Source organism: Semicossyphus pulcher, unplaced genomic scaffold (genome assembly GCF_022749685.1).
Source record: "Semicossyphus pulcher isolate SPU_LCO1_2020_fin unplaced genomic scaffold, fSemPul1.0.p SCAF_5, whole genome shotgun sequence".
NCBI classification, from domain to species: Eukaryota; Metazoa; Chordata; class Actinopteri; order Labriformes; family Labridae; genus Semicossyphus; species Semicossyphus pulcher.
Window position 1 is genome coordinate 29911349 of NW_027211726.1, and position 24881 is coordinate 29936229.

At 41.7% G+C, this 24881-nt stretch overlaps 1 protein-coding gene across 1 annotated transcript; it reads left to right on the plus strand.

Moving 5' to 3' along the window:
• The first annotated feature begins 2615 nt into the window (after nt 1-2615).
• On the plus strand, nt 2616-24792 carry ube2e1 (ubiquitin-conjugating enzyme E2E 1). Its single transcript, XM_069681307.1, has 6 exons — nt 2616-2682; nt 3894-4067; nt 4573-4623; nt 20967-21099; nt 21540-21687; nt 24218-24792. Exons 2-6 carry the CDS (start codon nt 3901-3903, stop codon nt 24313-24315), a joined length of 597 nt encoding a protein of 198 aa, XP_069537408.1. The 5' UTR covers nt 2616-2682; nt 3894-3900; the 3' UTR covers nt 24316-24792.
• Nucleotides 24793-24881: the final 89 nt, after the last annotated feature.

Below are 24881 nucleotides of genomic sequence, written 5' to 3' on the forward strand. Positions count from 1 at the left end.
TTTATTTGTTGTCTCTCCTACAAACCTCTGACCCAAACAGCTGTTGTGATACCGTGCGCTGCCTGCGCAGGTATACAGGGCCGTGGTGCAGAGTGAGACATAGTGCTGTGGGAAGGGGCTGTCTGACATCAAGGTGAAGCTGTGACATAAAACTAAAATTCAGCGTCCACTTGAACCGACATGTTTGTCTATTGTAGGACTTTTTTAAGTTGCTAAAGTACGTGGTTCTCCAGACCCTGTCTGCAGCGGTGCTTAGCTTAGTGTCAGTGTAGGAACTCCGGCCGGCCTCTCCTAACAGGGGCCGTGCTGACTGTTATCTACTGCACGGAGTACACTTACTATTGATAAGTACCTCATTCAACCCCACTTCAAAACCTGAACTATCTCATTAACTTCCAGTTTGCTAGTTTGTGAGTAACACTGTGTCTACTTTATTTTTTCTGTAATTTTTTACCCTTAAGGGCGACTCTCAATTACAATTATATTTAATTAAAAATGAAAAAGCAAATAAAAAGTGAGCAAAGAACAGGAAAAAGCAGATATATTAAAGCCATTTAAATTTTCCAATCAGGGAATATATTCTGATGTAAAATGAAGATAATTAAAATGTAAAATAATAAAACAGTAATTGTAGGGCATTGGTTTAGCTCAGCAGTCAAAGCGTGCGCCCCATGTATAGAGGGTCAGTCCTCGACTCCGACTCTCACCCCTTTGCTGTAGTCATCCCCACTCTCTCTTACCTCATTAAAATCTATCCACAGACCCTCTTCTTCTTTTAAAGAAATGAACAATAATCAAAGCTCAGTGTAAGCGCACTGCAGGCCATTAACTTTGGAGAGCCTGGACTAAAGCACAGAAGAGTAAGCTAGGCTAAATGCTAAACAAATTCAACAAAAGTGCCACTCTATAACTCTGCACACCTTTCATCGTAGCCACTTTGTTTAATGTTTGTTTAACCTACAACACATTTCACATGTCAGGACACTTTATCACATAATGGCCTTTTAAAACTGTCCCTCTACTATAGGTCGCCCCTTTTATAGTGTTAGGTTGTAACTCAAGCTAATGGCTAACTTCAGGATGAGTTTATGATTTCCCAGCAATGAAAGAGCGTAGTTATGAGTAACACAAAATGATGCAATGTTTTTGTCACATTTATTCCTCTTACAGTAATATCTTACAGTACCCTAATTATTCGCTTTCAAAATGTGCTTTACACAGTTTTCCTGCAGTAGGCTGACAGATTGATAGCTTTTTGTCAATATTGTAAACATTGCTCACATTAGGAGTAATTGCTAAAAAAAATGACAACAGAGAAGCTAACCAGTAATTGTTAGTAGCCTAATTATCATAAACAAGTATATTATATTATATAATATATTTGGTATACTGTGTCATTAGCAGAGTGGTTGCAGCAAGTTAAAAAGGAAGTGAATAAAGTATCCTATTTGGCATACTTGTGAAAGGTCTAAGTAAGGTTAATGTCTCTCTTTTCAAGTAGACTTTGGTTTTGTTCAACTGCTACTCGCTAATGTCTCCATTTATATAATTTAGCTCTTTATTTTTATCAATAGAATCTATTATTACATCTCTATCGCCCTATGACATCAGCCTTTGACACTGACGCTGTTTAAAGATAACGCAGATGAATCTAGATGACAATGTCAGGACGTCTGTCTGCTGCTGGACCAACACTTCCGGCGAGAGGAGGCACGCGTCCAGCAGCTGCGTCAAGTTCTCGTTAACTGTGCGCGAGAATCCCGGAACCAACGCTATTAAACCCTGCAAAATAAAAGTACCAAAGCTGAACTCAGGCTACACATCCCTGTTATAAACCGTCATATACCCCTTAGGTAATAGAGGGATTACTGAGCGGGCAAAGAGAACAGGCTCAAGGGCTCTTTCTTGAAGTGACTGCTACACTTATTGTGGGTAAATCAATGACTGAAAAAAAACATCATAAAGATACACAAAATCACATATCACATAGATTCAAAACAAAGACATGAATTTAATTAATAAAAAAAAGGAAAAATAATTAAACAAGACACAAAACAACTACAACAATTTAAAAAACGTCCACTAAGAAACACAAAATATACAAATTGACTACAAATAGATTAAAAAACGACTAAAATAGATACAAAATAACTAAGAAAAGGTGCAAAATGACCACTAAGATTTGCACCAACAACAGACGGGCCCATTGTATAATAATCCCATGACTATATGGGTTTGTCAAGGACAATGACATAATATTACACCTATAAATGTAATAGATAATTTTAAATATTTACAAACATAACAATCAGTTATGATAATAAAAATTGGATAATAATCAGTATAGGATTAAAGGTAAAGATCCTACAGAATTTTTGTTTTTTGCCAGGTTTGTCCTCACTTTTGGTGAAATATTGGGTCTAAATATGCTTAAAATTACAATTTATATGTATTTAATACTTTTTACTGTTTTTAGACTCTAGCACTTAAGTTTTCAAGTTTATCTTATCAGGTCTTATCTCGACGTGTCTTAAAATCACATTTGCGCCTCCGCTTGTCTGTGCTTTTATTTTTAACATGATGACCGGAAGTTGTGTTTCTCTTCCTCGTGGGTGCTTTGACACTGGTGCGTCCAGGCAGCGGAGGCACACACACATAGGCTGTGCACACACACAAAGAAAGGTATCAAATACTAAATATTTGTATTACAGCGCATAATATTACATCCTTATATGTTATTTATGTCTTTTAGAGGATGTTGGGACTATTAATGTGTCCGTGTTGCCGTCAAAGGAGAATTTAAGAGTCGGTCCATCCTGTGACTGGCTGCACTGAGATCAGCTGCATGTCGACGGATATAGCTTTAAAAATGCGAGGAAAACCTTTAAGCGAACGGCGTGCTGTATTTGTTTTGAATGTCGTTATGTGGGGATTAAAGCGTTGATAACAGTTTGACAGCGCTGTAGCTAATCGTTGACTTCTTTAGGTGAAAGTTTCATTCGCCTGGAGATTGTTGAGGTGTAGTGTTGAGGTTCCCTGCCGACTGCGACATCGCCCCGTCGATGTATTTCTGCTTTTCCAGTCCGACCTATTCCCCTCGATTCGGGGCAGAGGTCTGGTGTGTCGTGTTTCGCCCAGGCAGAACTAGGCCTTTAGCCGAACTATTTTACCAAATGATTTCCTTTGTCGCAGCTCGACAAGGCTAAAAATAACGCCCGACTGCAAACATTAGCTGAGGTCGAAATTCAGCGTTATGAAAGAAGGAAATGCTCCGCCGATAAGCCCGATACGTTCCTCAATTACGTCCACACAACGGCGATTTAAACTGATGGATCCATTTAACCCGGGTCAACGTCTAGTCCAGGCCTGGTAGTCTAAACGACGGAAGCGTTTATGGAGTCCCTGACTGCATCGGGGGATTTATAGTTACAGCCTATAGCCGTTAACGTTTAAAGATAAGAATGTGCCAGACTCCCTTTTAAAAACGTTAAAATTTAAAGTTCAAGCGCATATTGGAATAATTTCCTTTGCAATAAAGCATGACGTATGATTGTGGAGGAATTGTGAGTATCCTGTATTTGATTCGGCGTACAGGTGTACCACGAGACAGCTCATAGAATTTTAATTTGGTTCCCCCAACTCACTGCCGCCCACAGATATTTGTAGAAGAATAAGACAATTTTATTGAAGTATTGGTGTATTGGAAGCACGCCGAATTTAAGAGTGCAACCTGACATTTTTTGAAGATCTCAGGACTTGCTTAAGCCGTCATAATCTGCTCTTAAACAAGCCTCTATAGTTAAATGTAAAATATTTAAAATGGGATCAGATGTGGAGTCAAGATGCTTCTGGGCAAAGGTCGGGTACCTTTCTAAATCTTGTCTGTTCCCCAGGCTCGGTATGTCGGATGAAGATTCCCGTGCCAGCACAAGCTCTTCCTCCTCTACATCCTCAACTCATCATCATCAGCAGTCGCAGCAGCAACAGGACACAAACCCCTCCAAGAAACGTGAAAGCAAAGCCAGCATGAGCAAGACCTCCAAACTCCTCTCTACTAGTGCTAAAAGGTGCGCTTAACTTATAGCTGGGGCCAGGGATGTGGTGCAGGGGGACAATGACTTACAGCTACAACTTATTATAGATATCCTGACACATATTCCCAGGATGTGCAGTCTCTTCAGGGAGAATGAATCCCTTTCCACAGCATCTGAACACAAGTCAGGAGTTTGTCCTAATTACAGACAATTGAGCTGAAATCCAGGTACATGGAGAGATGATTAGAGAAGATGGACATTATAAAACCTTAAACTAAACAAGGACTATCATTAAGAGTGTGCTGAGTGTCCTGTCCAACGTATGACATTTCAGTAATTGAAAAGTGTGTTTCTTTTGTGATTTTCTGTCACAAAAAAAGCTTTACGAAAGGTTATTTTACTTAAGAGGTGTTTGCAGAGCAGCTTTTTCTCCTTTCCATCCGGCCTCCGCTGCTCCTCTATCAGGCTTTGGGTTTGGATTTAAAGTGTTTGATCAGAGCTTAGCTTGTGACGCGCCGCTGTTATTTGCTTTTTGCAGAATTCAGAAGGAATTGGCTGACATTACGTTGGATCCGCCGCCGAACTGCAGGTAAGTTTGCAGCATTGTTTAATAGAGAAGTTTTGAAATATCCTTAGAAACATCTGGGTCATTGGGTGTGCACGGTCTGTTATAATGAGCCTGTTTTGAGGAATGAATGTCCTCCATGAGCCTCTTTAATGTGAAGGCTGATAAAAACCAGTGGATAATGTTCTGTATGCGTCGCTGCTTCGTATGTCCAGTCAATCAAATGACAAAAAACATCAAAGTAATGAGAGACTGAATATTCTGCTTCATAACGCAACAGCCAGATAAGCCTCCTGTCTGTAGATGTTTCAGCCTGATTGACAGAGTACACCGTTTGACATTCATTACCTATTAAGAGCAGCATTAGTTAGAGGGTAATTCAGGACATTTTCAACCTGGGCCCTATTTGTTTTTATTGGTCTAAACAACTAATAAGTGAAAACAAGTTTTGTAATTGCTCCAGTAGATTGCCGCAAAACGGGCTGTAATGGCTGCAAGGTTTCCCTGGGGATAAATACATCTGAGCAAAGTTTGCCCACTTTTAAAGTTGTTGTTTTTTGTGCCTCTGACAGGCTCAGATTGTTATCGTAAGTGTCTGACAACATTACAGAAAGGATTCATACTGAGATGGACCTTTTTGTAGGAGTAACAACCTTTTTCTAAACAGAAAAAGACGTCACATCGCTTGCTTAAAAACCAACCAGACTCCACTGACTAAAAATGTAATTTAATCTCACAGAGAGTTGCTTCTTTCAGCTGCTTCTGTTCGTTGTTTTGTATCAAACAAATAATATGTAAGATCCAAACTAACCATTGAAAACACCAAAGTCAGGCAATTCAACAAACAAACTAACCAACAGAAGCAGCGATAGACCAGAAACTCTGATGTTCTTTGAAGTAAAGTTGCTGTTTTTATTCATGGTGTCTTGTTGGTTTGCAGAGAGCGATGAAACGTCTCTTTCTGGCCTAAAAAAAACTCGTTCACAAAAATCTCTGTGGGGATCCTTTCTGTAAAGTTGCCAGACACTTTAAATAACAATCTGAGCCTCTCAAAAACAAGAAGTATTTGTACTTATTGGTCATTTGGACCCCCGAATCTTATGTTTGAATGGGCACTGTTTGAATGAGTACCTTTAAAGGTAATCTCTTTGTTCAATATTTTGTTATATTAAATTATAGATTAAATGCAATGAACGCCCAAAAAGTATTAATAAGATATTAACAAGTTGTTTAGCCCCAGCTGTGAGCTGTTAAAAGAGGTCTGCACCTTGTTAAGAGCCTAAAGGGACCTGAGTGCACTGAAAAGTTGGACACGGGTTAGCATGCTTAGAAAACAAATCTATCTGTAAATCAGCTTTTTTTTGTCAGCCAAATTTAATCTGATGGACCTGTATCTCAAACCAGCCCGACAGGCTTAGTCGTGTGTCATAAAGAAGAATTATCACCGCATGTTTCTTGTGTAAGAGCTACACGAACCTCCCTGTCATCGCTACAGAGATGATTTTCACAACACATCAGAGACACAGGCGTTCACAAATCTCTGTTTGTTATTATGCACATCAGGGTTGGATGGATTATATTGTGTTATTAAAGTAAAGCTGGGGCAATCTTATATGAGACACCCTGACTACCAGAGGGAGTCAGTAGTTGGGGAGAGATGGAGGAAGGAAATAAAATATGTGATGTCCGTTTTGAAGCCTTTTGTAACAGTGGAGGTATCTGCAGGTGACGACAGGTCGGTTGGTTGTGAAGCTGGTGAGGTGTGTGTCTGATGTGCAGAACTGAAAAATGCTCTAGCAGTTACACAGCCAAGACCCCAAACAAGCATTTACACCATGAACCCTCGTCTCATGAGAGCTTTAGGCTTCAACACGGGGCGGTTCCATTTAACACTCATCGGCCCGTGTGTGTGCGCGCATGTGCGCGCGTGTGCGCGCGTGTGTGTGCGCGTGCGTGTGTGCGTGTGTGTGTGTGTGTGTGTGTGTGTGTGAGAGCGAAGAATTTGTCCCCAAATTCCCTGTACTGTCATGGATTAACTCCTTACGCTGAAGCCTGCTGGAAGCTCTGGTGGAAGCTCTGGTGGCTCGATGAGAGAAAAGATGGGTTGAGTAAAGCATTGTCGACGTGAGATTTTATTTTGAAGGGCAGGGAAGCAGTTTGATCTTATTCAGATATTGGTATTGATAATTGGAAAATTGTATTTTCGGGATGGAATTAAATTACATCTTTTACATGTGGTCCCTCAGACAGGCAGTGGTAGAGGTCAGAGCTCTGTGTGAGATCTTTTATTATAAGTTTCAGTCGCGCTTCAAGTCTGCTGAGTCGAGTCTGAAGTTGTGAAATAGTCGAGGCAAGTCCAAAGCCCCTCTCACACATGCACTCCTGACAATTTCCAGAAGATTTCCAGACTCTTAAATTTTCCAGAATTGCCCTTTCACACATGTCCCTCACAGCAGGAGCTTGTCCCTGGGAACATGACGTAGGCTATGGAAATCACATTAACAGCGAAGTCCATGGCCGTTCCCTGCAACTGCCGAACAATGTTGGCGTCATCTCTCCAGTTTGCAGACACGTGTCGCTCTTGTGGTTTCGCACCCATGATATAAACGTCATCACTCCGCCCACTTGCTTACAGTGAATGTCCCAGAGTATTACCTGCTGTGTTCACACATCGGCTCACCCCAGCTTCTTGCAGACATTTTACTCGAAAGCTGGCCGGAAAAAGTCTGCATAAAGTCACGGTGAAAATTGTTGTTCACTCATGCAGCCCACCCGGACAATGTCGGGACGTTTCAGGAGTGTAGTGCATCAGTGTTAATTTGGTTACCGAAAATACAGACGAAAAATGTTCGTCAACGATCTTTTTTCCACGATGTAGACGAGACGTTGACGAGCTAAAATAGATCTTTGATAATAAAATCTCTGACGACTCGTATGTTTTGTTATTATTAACGAGACGGGACTAAAATGTTAGCGGTGGCTGTCGGACATTTAAAATCCATGATATGTTCCCCCACTGTGCGTCTAATCTGTCTGTCAGAATACAAGCAATTCATTCCTGTAACTGGGTAACACGGTTAGAGAACACAGGTGTCACGAAGGTGAATGTGAATGTTCTGTGTTAACTCAGGTGTCTGCTTCAGGCTCTGTGCACGCTCTCAGAAAGGGGGGTGTTTTACGTGTCCTTGGCGCTTCTTCTGCACAAAAAAGAGCGATCATCGGCCGTCTGCTTCAGTCAGACCGTTTAAATGAGAAGCGATGATGAAAAAAGTTATCTGTAGATGCTGTGATCTCATCGTTCTTTTATTTTACCTGAAGCAAACAGATAAAACGAGAAGAGGGAGGCCGGAGGGGGGAGGTCATATTTTCTCAAGAGAGAAAACGTTTTGACTAAAATGTGACTTTTCATTGACTAAAACTGGACTAAAATGTTTTGAGTTGTCGTCGGCTTAAACTTTAAAGGGTAAAAATGACTAAAATGTGACTAAAACTAAAGAACATTTTTGTCTGAAGACTAAATCTAAAACAACTGCCAAAATGAACGTCAGTGCGTGTGTGGAAGGGGCTCAAGTCAGCTGAGATAAGTCCGAGTCGGGTGTCAAACCAGAGGGAAATTAAATTCAAAGTCCATGTTGAGCTTTAAGGCGGTCCAAGACAAGTCTCTGGGCAGTGGAGGCAAAAGTTTGGCTTCAAGGCGGCAAAGACAATTTTCAAGGCAGTCGCGACAAGTACAGCTCGAATTTCAAGGCAGTTAACACAAGTTCAAGTTGAGTTCAAAGACGGCACACGTTTTCACAAACATTAATTAAGCTGTCAGTTTTTGTCTCCGTACGTTGGCCATTAAAAATAACTCTGCATTCGAACATTTCCTTTGAAGCTGTTTTTTAACCAAGCTGACCACGCACGTTAACACTTTAGTATCGGAGGCGTGTGGCCTGTGTTTCCTGTGTGTGTGTAACACATCATTTACTGTCCTTGGGTTTTGCTAGACTTTTCCCCTGATGCCTGAGCTTTTTGTCTTTTTTAAATTAAAACGATTTTCTGTGAACTAATGGACAGAAAGGATGGTGGACTAAAGTAGCTGTACTAAAGTAACAAATCATTTTTATATCTCATGTGAGGAAACGGTAGACGTCACTATTTTTAGACTGTTTGCCTTTAGGCACATCTAATCCTGATTCTTAGTGCTGTGCTCAAGTGTTAACAGACGTTTCTGTTTATCAGGTGACACCCAAGTTAAAGAGACGTGGTTCTCACCTGGAAACAAATCAATTAAAGAAGGCGGTGCTATAAACAGCTCTGAACATGCGTATAGTGGCCGCACCCTGAGTGATTTATCTCTGCGAGCGTGGAGGAAGGCCTCATCGCTTCGTTTTGTTCTCCCCCTCTGGGTGGAAAACCCTCCATTCAGCAGCACGTGCACAGAGGGGGGATTTTTACTGGATTTGGGTTCTTTCTGCTTCATTTAGCACAGAATCTGCTCATTAGGGTGTGAATGGAGCCGGCCTGCTTCGCCTCGCAGATGCTGTTTAATGGATTACACATCGATGAGTCAGTCGGTTGTCGTCTCATTCCTCTCGGGCTTCCTTCGCTCTGGAAAAAGGGACACTGACTGATGAAGAAAAGACTGATCCTGACTCCTTTCCATTATCATCAGCGCCTCTCTGGGAGCAAACTTTGTTTTATGAGCACTAAAAGCCGGAGAGTCTTTCATCTGTCATTTATCAAAATCTAATTATACTCCTCACAGGGAACGCCGAGCAGGGCCCTCTCTTTTTTATTTCCTACTGCCTCGTTGCCACTCAAGTGTGAACTGCAGACATCACAGGCCTCCCCCCTGTAACCCTGTGCTGCTTTTATTCACCATGTTTTATTCCTCTTTCCTCTCGACCAGCTATTTTATTTATTGCTGGCTTCCTGACTCTTTATTCTGCCTCTCTTTCTCTGCACCTCGCTGTCGTTCACTCCGCTTAAGATGTTGCCTTCGGGTGTCAGACGGATTCCTGACATTCCTGTGTCGGGCTCATGACAGCTAAGGAAAGTGAGACGCTGCTACAGTAGGGGGCAATTAGTGCTAAGTAGGGTGGACAGATATGTCTGCTTAAAGGCTGTTAGTGATATTTTAAGCTTTCACTAGGGCTGGGCGATGAGGCAAAATATGATTAGGATAATTATTTCGATATTGATCAGTATCGATATCCATTCCAATGGACGCAACGACAAGATGGGCGTAAAATGTCATGAAAACTTAAGAAAAATAAGGCTGAGTTTTTCCACATAGCAATCAATCAGGTACTGGAACTGGATGTTTGCATGTTTTTGAGTCTGTGTAAAGTTCTGACCAAGCACATGAACTTGACAGGTGTATCACAGCGAGGGTAGGGAACAGCAGTGAGGTCATCACCAGGAAAACCCAGAGCCTGCAAGAAGACGCAGTCTGTACCACTTTGCATGGCATAAACATTTGTGTTGTCGGCCATCGAACTGAAGATCTCATCTGGTATATACAGTTTGAAGTATTCATAGGGTGTCATGGGATGTTTCTCATGAATTGGAGGATCTTCAGAGGAAGTGTCCCTGATTGTAGTGAATGGCCTGTGACTCCACTTGATTTCTTCCTTCCTGGTTACTGTCATCTCCTCCTGTCCTCCTCTGTCCACCTCTGCCATCCTCTTGTCCTCCTCTGTCACTACACTGTCTCCTCACTCTCAATCTCATCTGCCACATCAAGTTCTTCAGGCGTGCATGTAAACTCTCCACTGTCCCTCTCTGACTTTAATGTTTTGATGTCGGAGTTTGTTTTACTTCTAACCGACATTGTTCCACAGATCGATCAGGTCCATCCTTTAGTTTTTCACTGAACAGTTTGAACACCTCGTCGCTTCCACACGTCTGTCCTCTACTCATCTTGCTGCCTGGCTGGGTGGCGTCTCTGCAAGTGTCAGCACCCGTTAACCCACAATGCACAGTGTTTTGGTTTGCTTCCTGTATCAGGTCCTACCGATTTTTATCCTCAGTCCTATTGTGCTATTATGGGGAGCTGATGCCATTATGGCAGATGTTTCCTTTGGAGGACGCTATCTGCTTCTCCAATGGGCCCTGGAAAACCTCCACCAGACTAAGCAAAAATTGTAGTATTTCACTCCAGCGTCTCTCGCTTGGCCGTTCCTTTCAGAGGGAGGGGCGCAATGCACGCTGGGTGTTGTAGGAATGTAGAATGGGCGAAACCACGAGCTGTTTGTACAACTTTCTCCACAGGTATGGTGCCAATTTCAAATATAATGGCTGATATCGATTACAGAGAACACCAGCTTTTCCAGGGGAGAACTGCTCCTTTAAGTCTGTTTATGTTCTCACCTGAATCGAACCGGACCGTGGTTCTTTTGGAAACACACCGAGTCCCGTCTTTTCTGGCGCACTGTGGTCCGAGTTCGAATGCGTGTTCTCACCTGTCCAAACGAACCGGAGTAAAGTCTGAAAGTCTGGACCAAAGCTGTCAGGTCTGAATACACCCTTAGAGACGGTAAATATATCGGAAGAGAGAAGGGATGACATGCAGCAAAAGGGGTGAAGGCGGGAGTCAAACCTGCAGCCGCTGCGTCCAGGGCTGTAGCCTCTGTATCTATCGGGTGCCAGACAAATTGTTTGCAGAGATCTCCTTCTCTCCCCAAACAAACAAACCTTGTAATTAACATCTGTAAAACACTGAATAATTGAGTTTCCCTTGTAAAATCAGTCTCTTGGATGCTTTTCAACAGACACAGGAGGTCAGGAGGAGCTGCTGCTAACATTAGCTCAGCTTGTTTCCAGAAACTAAGGTTGTTTTTTAGATTTAGTTTTCATCACTCAGAAGGTTTGTAACAGAAGCCGAATTATCCACAGAGGAAGAACAAATGGAGCCAGTAATTATAACCAGCAAAATCACAAAATAAAGCAGTCTCAGGTAATAAATCAGTGTTTTTCCAAAGCTCTTCAGCAGACACAGGATGCCCCACGAGCTAGCATTAATGTTCATAATATAACTGACGCTTTATTAACATCTTTCGTTCACAGATTCCTCGTCTTCGGTGGATTCACTTCACTGTCCAAACTTTATTCTAAACTTTATTTTTCTCTCTTTGATATAAGACATCCACTTTCTTCACCTGCATCTCAAACAATGCTTTGCCGTTTGAAGTGGACTCCTGCATGTACTCCACATGCAGGCGACCAACTGACAGCTTGTTGCTGTTTCTGCTGTGATAGGCTGTTTGATCTATCCATATTGAGTAGAAATGTTCCAAGTTTATCATCTTTAAAGGTGTTAATTTTATCGTGACCCTGTCATTTGTTTAACTTCCCACCACCAGCTTGAACAATGTAGAAATCACTAAGTCTCGTATCTTTTGTGCCTTTTTATATTTCCTGATCGGACAGCTGACGAAGTGGTCTGTGCCTGAGTGTGAGTGTGAGTGTGTGTGTTGAGCGAGGCTCTGCCAGGCCTGGTGTGAGCCATCTGAGCTGCATGTGATCCCTCTGTTCAGTTGCTGGTGTTGGCAGCGGTCTCGCCACACACACACACACACTCACACCCACACCTCTGCAGTGTGAGTTACCAGCCTGCATGTGTGCAGCAGCTTCTTGGTATCTAAAAAAAGCCTCCTCCCTGGAGAGGAAGTGGCTGGCCTGTACGTCGTCGTTACTTCGGAAAGCCCTGAAAGCAGCTCTGAGCTTCTGCTGCTGCAGAGGTGGAAGTTAAGAGAAGTTTCCCTTCTGAGTGTCGGGCTTTAGAGGGGAAGTAGATATTTTATCTCCTACAGCTACAGGTCGGGGCTTAGTATCAAATCTCAGAACGAGAGCATCTCAAACTGTCTGACCCTGAAAGAAACGTCTGGTCAGATTTGTAATCTTGTTTATTTGTTCTCTGATCAGACTGTTCCAGAGTTACCTCAATTTTCGAAACATTATTTTCTGGCTGCTTCTGCTTATTGTTTTATCTTTTTCTTTCTCTTTTGTCTCTTCAAACTGAGACACTTTGTTTGACAAATGATGAAAGATTTAGTTTTCAGGGAAGGAGTACATTTTAATCTTTACTTCTTGTAAATATAATTTTATGTCTTAGTTCCTTTAAACATATCACAACTAACTAGAATAACAGTAACAGAACGGTGTCTGTGGTTAACTTTCACAGTTAATTCTCAAATAGTGGGCGGGGCCTTTATTTGCCTCTGCTGCAGAGGGTACCAGGCTTTTATATGAAGCAGGCTTATGTTAGAGACAGTCCTCTTTGTACATGTGGTCATATTTTAGTATGAAGCCTCGTTGTTCTATGAGCCGCTGTTTTCTTCCAGTACCTGATTCTTTTCGGATCAGTGTTAAAGATCTTCAACTTAAATTCCTTGATACTGTGTCACGAAAGCCATTGAGCATTCAAATTTCCCGACTTCCTCAAATGCATCAGTTCGATCCGACCTCCGTTCAACAAACGAGCATTTTAAAGTAGTTTTCTTCTCCTCTTGAGGACAGACCTGACAGCTTCATTTTGAAGTTTTACTAATCTGCGTCATGATGTTGAAATTGTGGCAAAGGTAAGACCCGTTAATTAAAGTCAGTCTCAAGAAAAACGGTTTATTTTTCTGTAAACAATGCAGCACGCGGAACAGAAAGTCTTGCCTTCGTTCACTGCCGCTCCGGTTAGAGTGCACCTGCAGTGACTGAAACAGGACACTAACTCTTAGATGAGTAATCCACAATTGTTTGATTTGTTAAGAGTAACATGATTTTATGATTATAGGCTTATATTTGCAAATAAAAAGATTAAATTCATCAGTCATAAATCATCAAAAAATACTTTTTTAAATTATTTGACTTGGACTTAATTTTTTTTCACCTTTTTTCCCGGCCTGTGTTTGGGGCCGGCATGTATTTGTTCTTGCCGACCACGCCTTTACCTTGTGTCCTTGGCGTGTTGGAGCCATCAGGTGGGCTCAGTCTGCAGCAGAGCAGCTTCTTGTGTCGGTCTGAAGCAGATATTCACGCTTATGGAAAGTTCAATGACTGTAGTGTTAGTGCTAGTTACGTCTCCTCTCGCCGTTCCTCCTCTACTCTGCTACTCGGGAACAGAATGCTGCAGGAGCCCCATTTGTCAACAGAGCTGTCAATCATGAGGTCACGCCCCCTTTCTATAGCATCAAATAACTACTTAAAAATGAACTAAACATAAATCAGCATGATAAGAACTATAATGACAGAAACCATGTTTGAGAAAAATGTATTTGACGTGTATTTTGATTTTATAGTTTGACTCATGTCCCATCTGTTAACATGGAGGAGGCGGGCTTTATGAGCTATACTGCAGCCAGTCAGCAGGGGGCGATAGAGAGGGTTTGGCGTCACTTTTAGGGAGCTGTCATGTCGGCCATCTTTTTATACGTCCTGTGGTTTTACGTGCAGCTGAATTATCCACAGAAGTCTCCTCCTCCCCAGAAAGAACAGACTGTGTAATTATATCCCGTAAACACAGAACCATTGTTGTCTCGTTTATCTCAGAATAGCAAAACAATCAGTTTGGTGTTTATTACATCTTTCTTTCTCTGTGGTATAATGAAAGCTGCAGCTGCATGTTTCTGACGGGCCCTTTTGCATGTATTTACCTAAGCTGAACATTTGGAGTGATGTGCGTGATGTGTGTTAATGTCAGAATACGTTTCTTATTAATGTCATGATATTGATTTTATCCATTTTGCATCAGTATCAGACTTTTTTCAGTGGAGGAATATCAGTGATATTCACGTGCACTGTCCTCATGAAGCACAGAGAGAACATTTACAGGCTGATTGCTGTTGTATTAAATTGGCAGGGTGGGAGGGAGAGTGTGTGTGTGTGTGTGTGTGTGTGTGTGTGTGTGTGTGTGTGTGTGTGTGTGTGTGTGTGTGTGTGTGTGTGTGTGTGTGTGTGTGTGTGTGTGTGTGTGTGTGTGTGTGTGTGTGTGTGTGTGTGTGTGTGTGTGTGTGTGTGGTTCTGAGAGTCTCCTCTGCTCTCAAGTGAAGTGGAGTCATTATGTTGTCTCAGTCAGGCAGCTTATTACAGTGTTTCTCCTTCTCATCACAATACCACTGTGAGCAGAGAGTGGTGATTGAAAACGAAGCCCAGTGTGTGCAGTGGGCAGAGTGTGTATTAAGGTTTACAATGAAGAGAAGAGACTCACACAGCAGTGGTTCAAAACAATACAAAGATGGGAAATAGATGAAAATAAACATGAGTGGTAACAAGAGTGTTATCTGTACAGAGAGGAGAGTATAAGGTGGTCATTTGTGAGGCTTTTATTTTGAAAGTCAAACTGAAATGGCTTTTTTTTTTAACCTTGTCCTTGTCTGACCATCTGTCAAGATATTTAAAGAACACCTGAAGGAAGTATCTTTAAATTTGGCAGAAGCATCCACTTGGGGTCAAAGGTGACCTGATTATAAATCAGTTGTTAAAGGTCAAAGGTCACTGTGATCACTCAAAAGCATTTTGTTTTTTGGCCATAACTCAAAAATTCAGACGCTTATTATGACACAATTTTACATCAATGTCTAATAGGATATAGTGATGAAATTATGAAATGTATTTACCCGAAAGGTCAAAGGTGAACTTAAGTGAGATATCATGATGTCCTGGAAAAACCCTCTTCCGGCTGCTCTTCCTGTCTCATTCGTGTGGAGAAGTATCTGGGCAACGTAGCCCGACTTTTTTAAGTTAAACTGGTCATTCATTTGATTGCTTGGTTTTGTCGCGCACAATTGTAAAGCACTTTGACCTACTCCCCTTGTATGAAAGGTCCTTTTTTGTGTTTGTTTTTTGCTCTTATAACGGCCACCATTTTGGCATTCTTTCTTTAAGGGCCAGTTCGCCGATGTTCAACCTCAGACCTATCATGCTATCATGGGGAGCTAATGCCTTTATGGTAGGAAAAAAATGCAATTTCGCTCTGTGCCTTTGGAGGACGCTAACCGCTTCTCCAATGGACCATGGAAAACCTCTGCCAGACTACGTAAACACTTCCTCAATCTACAGCCTCTTTCGCACTCCTGATATTTTCCTGACTATTCCAGGACCTTCTGACCCCGACATTACCCAGAGTTGCCCTTTCACACATGTCCCTCACAGCGGGAGATTTTTCCCTGTCGGAGTCAGGGGCAAGTATATTTGGCGACTAATTCTATCATTTGTCTTTTTTTATCTGTCAAAAAGATTGTCATCCAGCGTCTCCACATGTGCGCATCAGAAACACACACACACACACACGCACACACACACACACACACACACACACACACACACACACACACACACACACACACACACACACACACACACACACTCTGTTTTTAAAGATTTGTGCAGCTGTGCCGGTCGTGTCGGTCTCATTAGTCGTGTTTGAACGTTTCGACACGTAACAACGAGCCTCCTTCACGCGTGGCTCACCCGCTGCTGTGGACACGAGAAATACAAAACTCTTTGTATTACTTTCCATTCTGTTTGAATTCATGTGCCTTACATTCAGTTATTTGTTATAGTGCTATATGTTTATAGATCGGGATGTTGGAGCTTGTTGTGTCTGCTGAAGATGAATTCTGTCGGCTTACTGAACACGTTCATCCGCTGTTCTTGTCCTCAGTTTTGGGTAAACCGCCGCTCGCCCGTTTGAAAGGTTAAACTCTTAGAAAAAATGTATCTGCGGAAATGTCAGCACTCTTCTCTCGGAGCGCGTGTACACAGAGGTCGCAGAAGGAGCCCTCCTGATATTGAAGTGAATGACAACAGTGATAGCGTGGCATATATCTGCCTCACACAAAGCACTGTAGCCTTTGTGTGTGTGGAGGCAGGCGGAGAGGAAGCCCGGCGCTCTCTGTGGCTCGTCTGTGGATGTGAGACGCCTCTGTTGTCAGGCGAGAGAAACCTCAGTCTGGTTGATTCAGGGGGAAATGATACAAAATCTGTTCTTTGCACAGCAGCCGGTCCTGACTGAGGCCTGGTGGTGTGACCAGTTTAATAGCAGTCCCATCCCAGATCAGGGCTCCCCCACAGGGATGCTGGTAACACCGTGTGCACGAACTACATTCCTCTCAAGGACATGTGGTATTTTTTATACAAGGGGGTGTTTGTCCACAGTTATATCTAACCTGGATATCACACTTTCCATTTTGTTAATCTGTTTTTTTAAACCTGGGGCCAAGTTTGACTTATTCTGAGATCTAATGATCGAATGAAGTTTTGGATTTGCTTCAGTCGATTGCTTCAGCCAGCAGCCACAAAAATGGCTGTAATGGCTGCATTGTAATCCTGGGGGGACGAATGCTCCTGATCAATTACATCCACTTAAAGTTCTTGTTTTCCCACTGACAGGCTCAGATTGTTACTCTAAATGTCTTACAACATTACAATAATGATCCATGCAGAGATGGACCTTTGGTCAAAGAGGCCTTGTGCTGGCCCCGGGGAGCGCTGGGATGAAGCGCCAGTGCAGCGAGAGAAACAAGGCTGCATGCAGGTTTTGTTTCTATGACAACAATAAGTTTAACTTAGTACACAGCTAACAACAAGCTTACAACAGGTAGGGCGATGAAAGCACAACACTTACCAGCAACATTTAGTGTCCGACTGTCAGATGTACAGCTACGGATAGACAGAAACAGCCATGCCCCTCCATGTTAGGTGGTAACCAGTAGTGCTGGGTTTAAAAAATCGAGTTTTCCGATTCGAATCGATTCTCATTTGAATGACCCAATATCGATTTAATAAATCCCGAGATCGATCTTTAAAAATGTGTAAAAACGCGTCTGATCACTCAAGTTTCTGAGTGCTCCTGAACGCAGCACGACTTAGCGCATCCCCCCGAAACACAGCAGAGAGGGAGACATGCCCGGACTTGTTTACTGCACCGCCTACAGAGACATCAGTGATCACAGACGGACTCTTTTTCATCGTGTGTGCGTCCATGAATATGTACGTTAGTTATGTTACTCTCTGTTAGGGTTAGGGCCGTGAGTGTATTTTCAGCATGTTGTTATACAGTATGTCTTTCCGCATAACTCTTAGTCTCGTGTGGTTTTGTTCTTCGCGCTGTGAGATCTCGTGGCCAAACGTCGCACAAGTTTAACCCCAGTTCGTTTAATCAAAACCATTTTTCAGACTGAAAATCTGAAAATGAGAAAAAAGTTCATAAGCTGTCTAATTCATAAAATTGTGTTGACTGCTGTGTGTTTGTCATGTTGAATAAAAGTACATGACGTAACTTCTTTGGAGTACCTCTTCTTCATCAGACCAAAATATGTAAAGACAGGCCCACATTTAGAAATGCAGGAATTTCCCTTTAATTTCTCAAGATTGTAAAACATGGTACTGATCTCTTTAGTTCTTGTAACCAGCAGCCTGGTTTAAGGGATTTAAGCTCCTGATTGGTGTTTTTTACCTCTGCTGTCCAGTAATGATAAAGACCAGGCCTAGCGGAGCGTCTGCCTCAGAAAGTGAGATTAACACCTGACATTTACCTCTCCTGTCGCTGCTCAGGACAGACAGAAGCGAAATATTATGGCACAAACACTCTGCAGAGAAACTGCTCCTGTGCTCCACATCTGATTTATACTCTGAATTATTCCTGGAATTGCTACATCTGAATAATGGATTACTTTGTGTTTGTTTATTTGAAGTATTCCAATTATTCCCACGACTAAATAGGTTGCTCTATGCTGTGTTTCGCATGTCGTATTTCCCATTGAAGTCTTTTCTGTTCATCAGACAAACACGCTTTAAGAGCCCTACTTATTTTAGAATGAAATGGCAAACTGGAGGGCGTCGTTTGGAGCGCTTCATCAAGCAGTCAATTATGTGAAAACATCTCCAGCGTTAAAGCTGCTGTTGACTTTCTGTGCTGCTGCTGCTGCTGCTGTTGAATCAAGGCTCTTGTGAAGCGGCTGCTTTAGTCGTCAGCCTTCACTTTTATCTTCACGGGCAAATAAAGTCCTGTTGATCTTTTTCTTTTTATCACTTCCCTCTCTGTTGGCATAATGACTCACACGGGTGATTGCACTGTATTGTTTTAATGAATTACCAATAAGAAGACACAGATTCGATTTTTGGCTGCTGAACATTGGAGGGATTTTAATTATAAAGCAGGAGTGAGCTGGTGCAACAGCAGAATAAACCTCAGTGCACACAGGATAGAAATCAGAGGTTAAACAGGTCATAGAAACCTTATCACACCTTCTTCTTCAGGGGTTTAAAATGTTAACGTTCATTTTGTAAACCTCTGTACTGATTAGGGATGGGGCAATATATCAATGCAGCACTGTATCGTTGTCCTGACTCGTGCAATGCAATAATTGATATGCCAAATATCAGTATTTTAATGTACACATATAAGGCGCTCTAAATAGATTTCCCTGCCATTTCGACTCACCGCGTCACTACTTCTTGACTACTCGCGGTGGTGTTTATGACATGAATCCAAATTCAAAGTCCTAATTAGTTTTTACAGTTCTATAGTTCTGTCAATTAATTGTACAGACTCTAAACACGTACATTGTTTCATCTCATTTTCTGCAAAATATGTTTAATTATCTGGTAAAAATCCTCCAAGGCATCTCCTCCTTCTCCCTCAATAAGAATTTCCCAATCTGCATAGGCCCCGCCCACTATGCACATTTCCAACCGCACCCTCCGTCACAAAAACAAAACACGTCTCTGCCATTCTTTAGTGGCAGCTTGTTAAACTTAGCTAGCTTGAAATGTAGTAATTAGTAGTAGTAACGTTCACGTTAGTAGTCATTAGTGAGTTTGCAAAAATTACAATGACAGTTACAGCTGGCTCGCGCATCGCCGAAGTGGTTGCCATAGGTTACACATAATGATACGCATAGCGTCTCCCCGTCCATTAACGGGATTGGCTCCTTAGGTTTGTGACGTCTCAAACCTGCCAATCTGAAAACGTGTTGTTCAGCCTGTCCTTGGTACACTGCAGTTTAAAAGCAGACAGGCCCAGCCATGGAGATGATGCTCATGTTTCCCTGATATGTCTTTATGCACATGAAGAACACCACATGGAGATGATGCTCATGTTGTCCCTGATGTGTCTTGTAGCACATGAAGAACACCACATGGAGATGTTTACAAGGTTAAACACTTAAACAGCATTTTTATATTCTTCAGTTAATCAGATATCGTGATGTATCGCTGTGTGATTGTCTTGCAATATATAATCACAGAATCACTGTATCATGATATTATCGTTATAGTGGGTCACGTATCGCATATCGTGAGTTACCCTGTGATTCCCACCACTGATACAAACTGTTTCCATAATACCATAATTAAAAATACATTTTAATCACACAATTAAAAGCCTTGTCTCGTGTGTCTTTTTAAACTTAGGCCCTGGCTTTACACATTTTTGACTACTACGGACAAAAAGTTGTGGTCCAGTTGCTCCAGTAGGTTGTTTCAGCCGGCAGCTATGAAATGGGTTGTAGTGGCCGCAGTGTAAGATGCGCGCGATGAATCAAAAAGGTCGTATTTCCGTCACTGGCAGCCTCAGATTGTTGTTTTAAGTGTCTGTCAACATTACAGAAAGGATCCCTACAGAGAGAGACCTTTTTGTTAAAGGGGAAGACCCGTATTTAAAACCAGAGACAGCTGTTGTGGTGTTCTCTCAAAGCCGCCAGACTCCATCGACAAAAGCAGTGATTTTATCCCAGAACACACAAGGTGCTTGTCTACAGCTCCCTTCGCTTGTATTATTTTTTGTGTTATTTTTAAATCGTTATGAGAAATTTCTGCTATTATAACTTTTATAGTACTCAAACAGATTTTGCTTGCAAGTCTTAAGGACAATATCTCACACATATTTCAGTTGAGTTGCTGAATGAAGGGTTTTATTAAAGACTCCCTACTTAAATTTCTGTACCCCTCTTTACGTGTTTTTTTTTTAATGCTTTGTGCATTTTTGTTGTAGTTTGTTAATTCTGGTATGTTTTTGTGATGTTATATGTCCCTCTTATTTTTTCATGGAACCTTTTTTATTTAATTTTTTGCTGCCCGTCTTGACCAGTAATCCCTGGAAGAGAAGATATTGTATCAATAGGAATTCTGGTTAAATGAAGGATTAATTAAATAAATAAATGCAATTATACTCCCACAGCCTTGGCGCCTTTCATAGCAATCAACCCAAACCTAAAGCATCCGAACAATCAACAACAAAACGATCCACATACACACTAGGGAAAGGGTATTATTGAATATTTGTGGTTAAGTTGGTAATTAAAAATATTTTCATCCTTGAAAGACACTCTCTGGTTTTGTAGCATCCAGATGTTAATCAAGGATAAATGTTTCTTGTGTTGTGACAGCGCCGGTCCTAAAGGAGACAACATCTATGAGTGGAGGTCGACCATCCTGGGCCCTCCAGGCTCCGTGTACGAGGGAGGAGTCTTCTTCCTGGACATCGCCTTCACACCAGACTACCCCTTCAAACCACCCAAGGTGAGTTCTGCACGCCTGTTAGCGTCCTGCAGAGTCTGTTCTGTAAATCATGGCTCAGATGGCTCAATTTTAAATAGCTGTTGATTTCATATCTTCCACTAGAGGGAGCCCTGACACTTTGGAGTGCAGCTCATACTTCTAATCTGAATTCCCCAGGCCTCTTTAATATATCGGATCACTCAGTGCTGTGCTTGTAATTACCTCCTTTTAAAGGAGCTGTCACAACCAAACTGCATTAAAAAAGTAGAAATGTCCATTGCTCTTCATTTCAGCATAACTTTAATCTTTTGAGCTGCACTTCTACCTATTCATATCCATGTTTGTACGGTGTGTTGGTAAAGGAATAAGCAAACCAGTGTCTATTAAAGGACTCGTCTATGGGGTTTTTATTAAGAGCAAGGAACCATAAGAATCATATATGTCTTTGTCTGTGTGTGCAGGTGACGTTCCGTACGAGGATCTACCACTGTAACATCAACAGTCAGGGGGTGATCTGTCTGGACATCCTGAAGGACAACTGGAGTCCTGCCCTCACCATCTCCAAGGTCCTGCTGTCCATCTGCTCCCTGCTCACTGACTGCAACCCTGGTGAGAGCTGCAGCACACACACACACACACACACACACAAGAAAATCAATATTGAATAAGTTCATCCAAGGTTGTTGGGAGATTGCTGTTTGCAGAATCCAGCTTACATCGATATAAAAAAAACTACAGTAGCCCGAGCATTCATTCTTTTTGCAACAAAAAGCTGAGGCTTCTGTCTTTTACATCTGCATGTTGTTTGTTGGTTTCCAAACCTATTACCTTCAGTTACATGTGGTTTAAATAAGGGTGAAAGAGTAACGCACAGACACCTCTTTAAATGTGCACTGAACTGAACTCTTACTCGACATAAGATGGATAAATGTGCATCATTCAGCTGACATAATACTGCGTACACTGTTCATTTGTAAATAACTTATGTAAAGAACTTTTTGCATCCTACTCTTATTTTGCATTGAACTTTATTTTTGCATTTAATTTTATTCTGGCATTTATATTTAAATCACCATAGATCCACTTCTCAGCATTTAATCTTTATCTCTTATTTACTGTATATATAATGCACATATTTCACAATTTTCTTACTTCTATTTTATGCCAAATACAGTATTTCTCTATGCTTCTTGTCAGAGCAACTGTAACTTTTGATTGATAAAGTATTTCTGATTTGGATTCTGAAAGGGGGGGTAGCTCAGCAGCTAAATCGTGCGCCCCAAATACAGAGGCTACAGTTCTTCATGCAGCGGTCCTGGGTTCGACTCCCAGTCGGCATCGCAGTCATCCCAACTCTCTCGTCCCCTCTTTTCGACACTATCCACTGTCCTGTCTCTTTCAATAAAGGCATAAAAGGCAAAAAAAATTAACAAGGTGAAAAGGCACCGAGGGCAGCAGCTATCTGGCTGCTGGAGGTCGTTGTTTGCAGTGTCCAATTTAAGGACTTCTCAACTAATCACTATAAAAACTAGAGGATTCATTGTTTTTGCAACAGCGTGTTAAGCTTCCGGCTGTCGTGTCTTCAAGTTGTTCATTACTTGAAGACGTCTTTACTTTACTTGGGGTTTTTGGACTCGATAAAAAGGCGCTTGTGGCTGCTAACTGTCCTGGTAGACTTGTTTGTTTAAATTGATGTAAAATAAAAACGTAAAGCTCGAGCATAACTTACTGTACAAATACAAAAATGACATCACTGTAAGTTAAATTACCAATGCAGGCAACGCTGGAACAGTTTGGTGCAGATTTCTGCGACTTATACAGTAGGAACTATTACTTTAAATGCCAAAAAAAACAATGCAGAACATGTGGTCCAAAAACTGTAGATTGTTTCAGCTCATCTTAAGTGCAGTAATTCTTCATTACCCCTAAAGGCCTCCTCAGAGTAACTCCCCTCTGATCTCTGCTGTCAGAGGACAGACGGAAAGCTCTCATACAGGCGGTCGTTCATAAATTACTGCACTTCACTTAAAGGATTTAAAAGGTTGAGTTCATTAAATCTACTCCTGCCGTCTGCTCGTTGTACTCCGCCTTATAGCTCTGTAACTGCAGAGTAAGCTGCTCCTGGTGTTTCTACATCCAGATTGAAGACAGAAGGTGGTGCAGCATTTGTGTCAACATGAGGAAACCTCTTTTATTGAGCACAGACATTTATGATTCTTGTCAATTTTAATGCAGCATTGTTTTCTCTTGACATGTACGCAGTTAACAGCAGAATGGACAAATACATGAGCAGAACTTTTTTATGGCGGTGCAGGATTTTTTTGTGTTTGATTCACTGGTTTCACTGGCTCCTCTGTTGGATGACTTTGTTGCTGCAGGTTTTCCTTGTTTAGATATTTTGATTTGAAACAACTTAATTTAGGAAAATGGACTCAAGTTTTAACATATGTAAGATTTCCAAAACTAGCTCTTTATAATTCAATGTTGCAATCAATCAAATGACCAAAAAATAACCTGCCTACTTGGCCAGATGTTAACCAAGCCTTAATAGAGAACATGTAGGCTTGTGTGTGAAAGTTACAGTTTGCTCATATCATACACATCTCTTTCCAGTGCTTCTAACATCAAACCCAGATCAACTCCCGCTGGATTTCCATTACAAACTTACAAGATATTAAAGATGTCTAATAATAATTTCCTTCAGTTAAATGAAGACGAGACTGAAATCCTTCTTTTCCTCCCAAATCATAGCGCCGTTACTCTTCAGAACCTCGGCCACTTTTCCGCCTACATCGGACCACATGCCAAGACCTCGGGTGACCTCGATGGCCGTCTAGGTTTCTTTCTTTCTTTTTTTTTTTTATTAGTGCAAAGCCATCGACAACAAACAAAGCAATACTAATCACTAACAAAAGGTGCAATACAAATACAACATGTAAAACGACAAATAAGACATGACATAGCACAAGACAAGTGGGAGAGTTAATAAAACAACTCAGACAAAAGAAAGAAACAAAAACAAACAAAGGTTTCAACAGGGAGATTAATTCTGCTGCCAAGTCCGGCTTTTTTTTAACTGAAAGTCTAAATAAAAGGCGCACAGAGATTCTGATGTTGTGTTTTGTTTCTGTCCCGACAGCTGACCCTCTGGTTGGAAGCATCGCCACACAGTACACAACAAACAGACCTGAACACGACAGGATAGCCAAACAGTGGACCAAACGCTACGCCACATAATCACCTGCGGAGCTGCTGCTGGTTGGACGACTCGGGGATGTGGGGGAGGGTCGACTCGGGGAGGGGGCGTGGCTCCCAGCGGAGGAGGCGCAGGTAGAGGGGCGGGTGGATTTTTATCTGGGTATTGAAGAAGTCTTAACTCCTGACATTTTGTTGTTTATTGTATTTTTTAAGTTATCTGCGGCCCAACTATAATCAAACCTGGCAATAATGCATTTAGTGTTTTCTCTTTGAATTTTTAGCTTGTGCTTGAAGATGGACATTAATACTAAAACTGCTAGATGAAACGTGTCACAGCATGATTCCCAGTCAGTGTAAATTCTCACATGTATTCTGTTGCAGTTGGTGTTTGCTTCCCCCTCTTTGAAAAGGTGTTTCACACATGTAGACATGTTTAGATATGGATGGATATTGGTTGTGATTTGTGTTCTGTACTGATAAAAAGCTGTTCTGTTTCTCCCTTAAGAATTAAACATGACCAACTGAACCATCCGACTTTGTTTGATCCTTTAAAACGCTTTCAAATGTTTGTCGTCATCTTCAGGAGAACAAAGTGACACTTTCAT

Excerpts from the sequence above, each read along its gene's own strand:
- ube2e1 (XM_069681307.1), top strand. The coding sequence starts at position 3,901 with ATGTCGGATGAAGATTCCCGTGCCAGCACAAGCTCTTCCTCCTCTACA. Across the intron at positions 4,624-20,966 it reads GATCCGCCGCCGAACTGCAG|CGCCGGTCCTAAAGGAGACA; the intron begins GTAAGTTTGCAG and ends GTGTTGTGACAG. Across the intron at positions 21,100-21,539 it reads ACCCCTTCAAACCACCCAAG|GTGACGTTCCGTACGAGGAT; the intron begins GTGAGTTCTGCA and ends CTGTGTGTGCAG.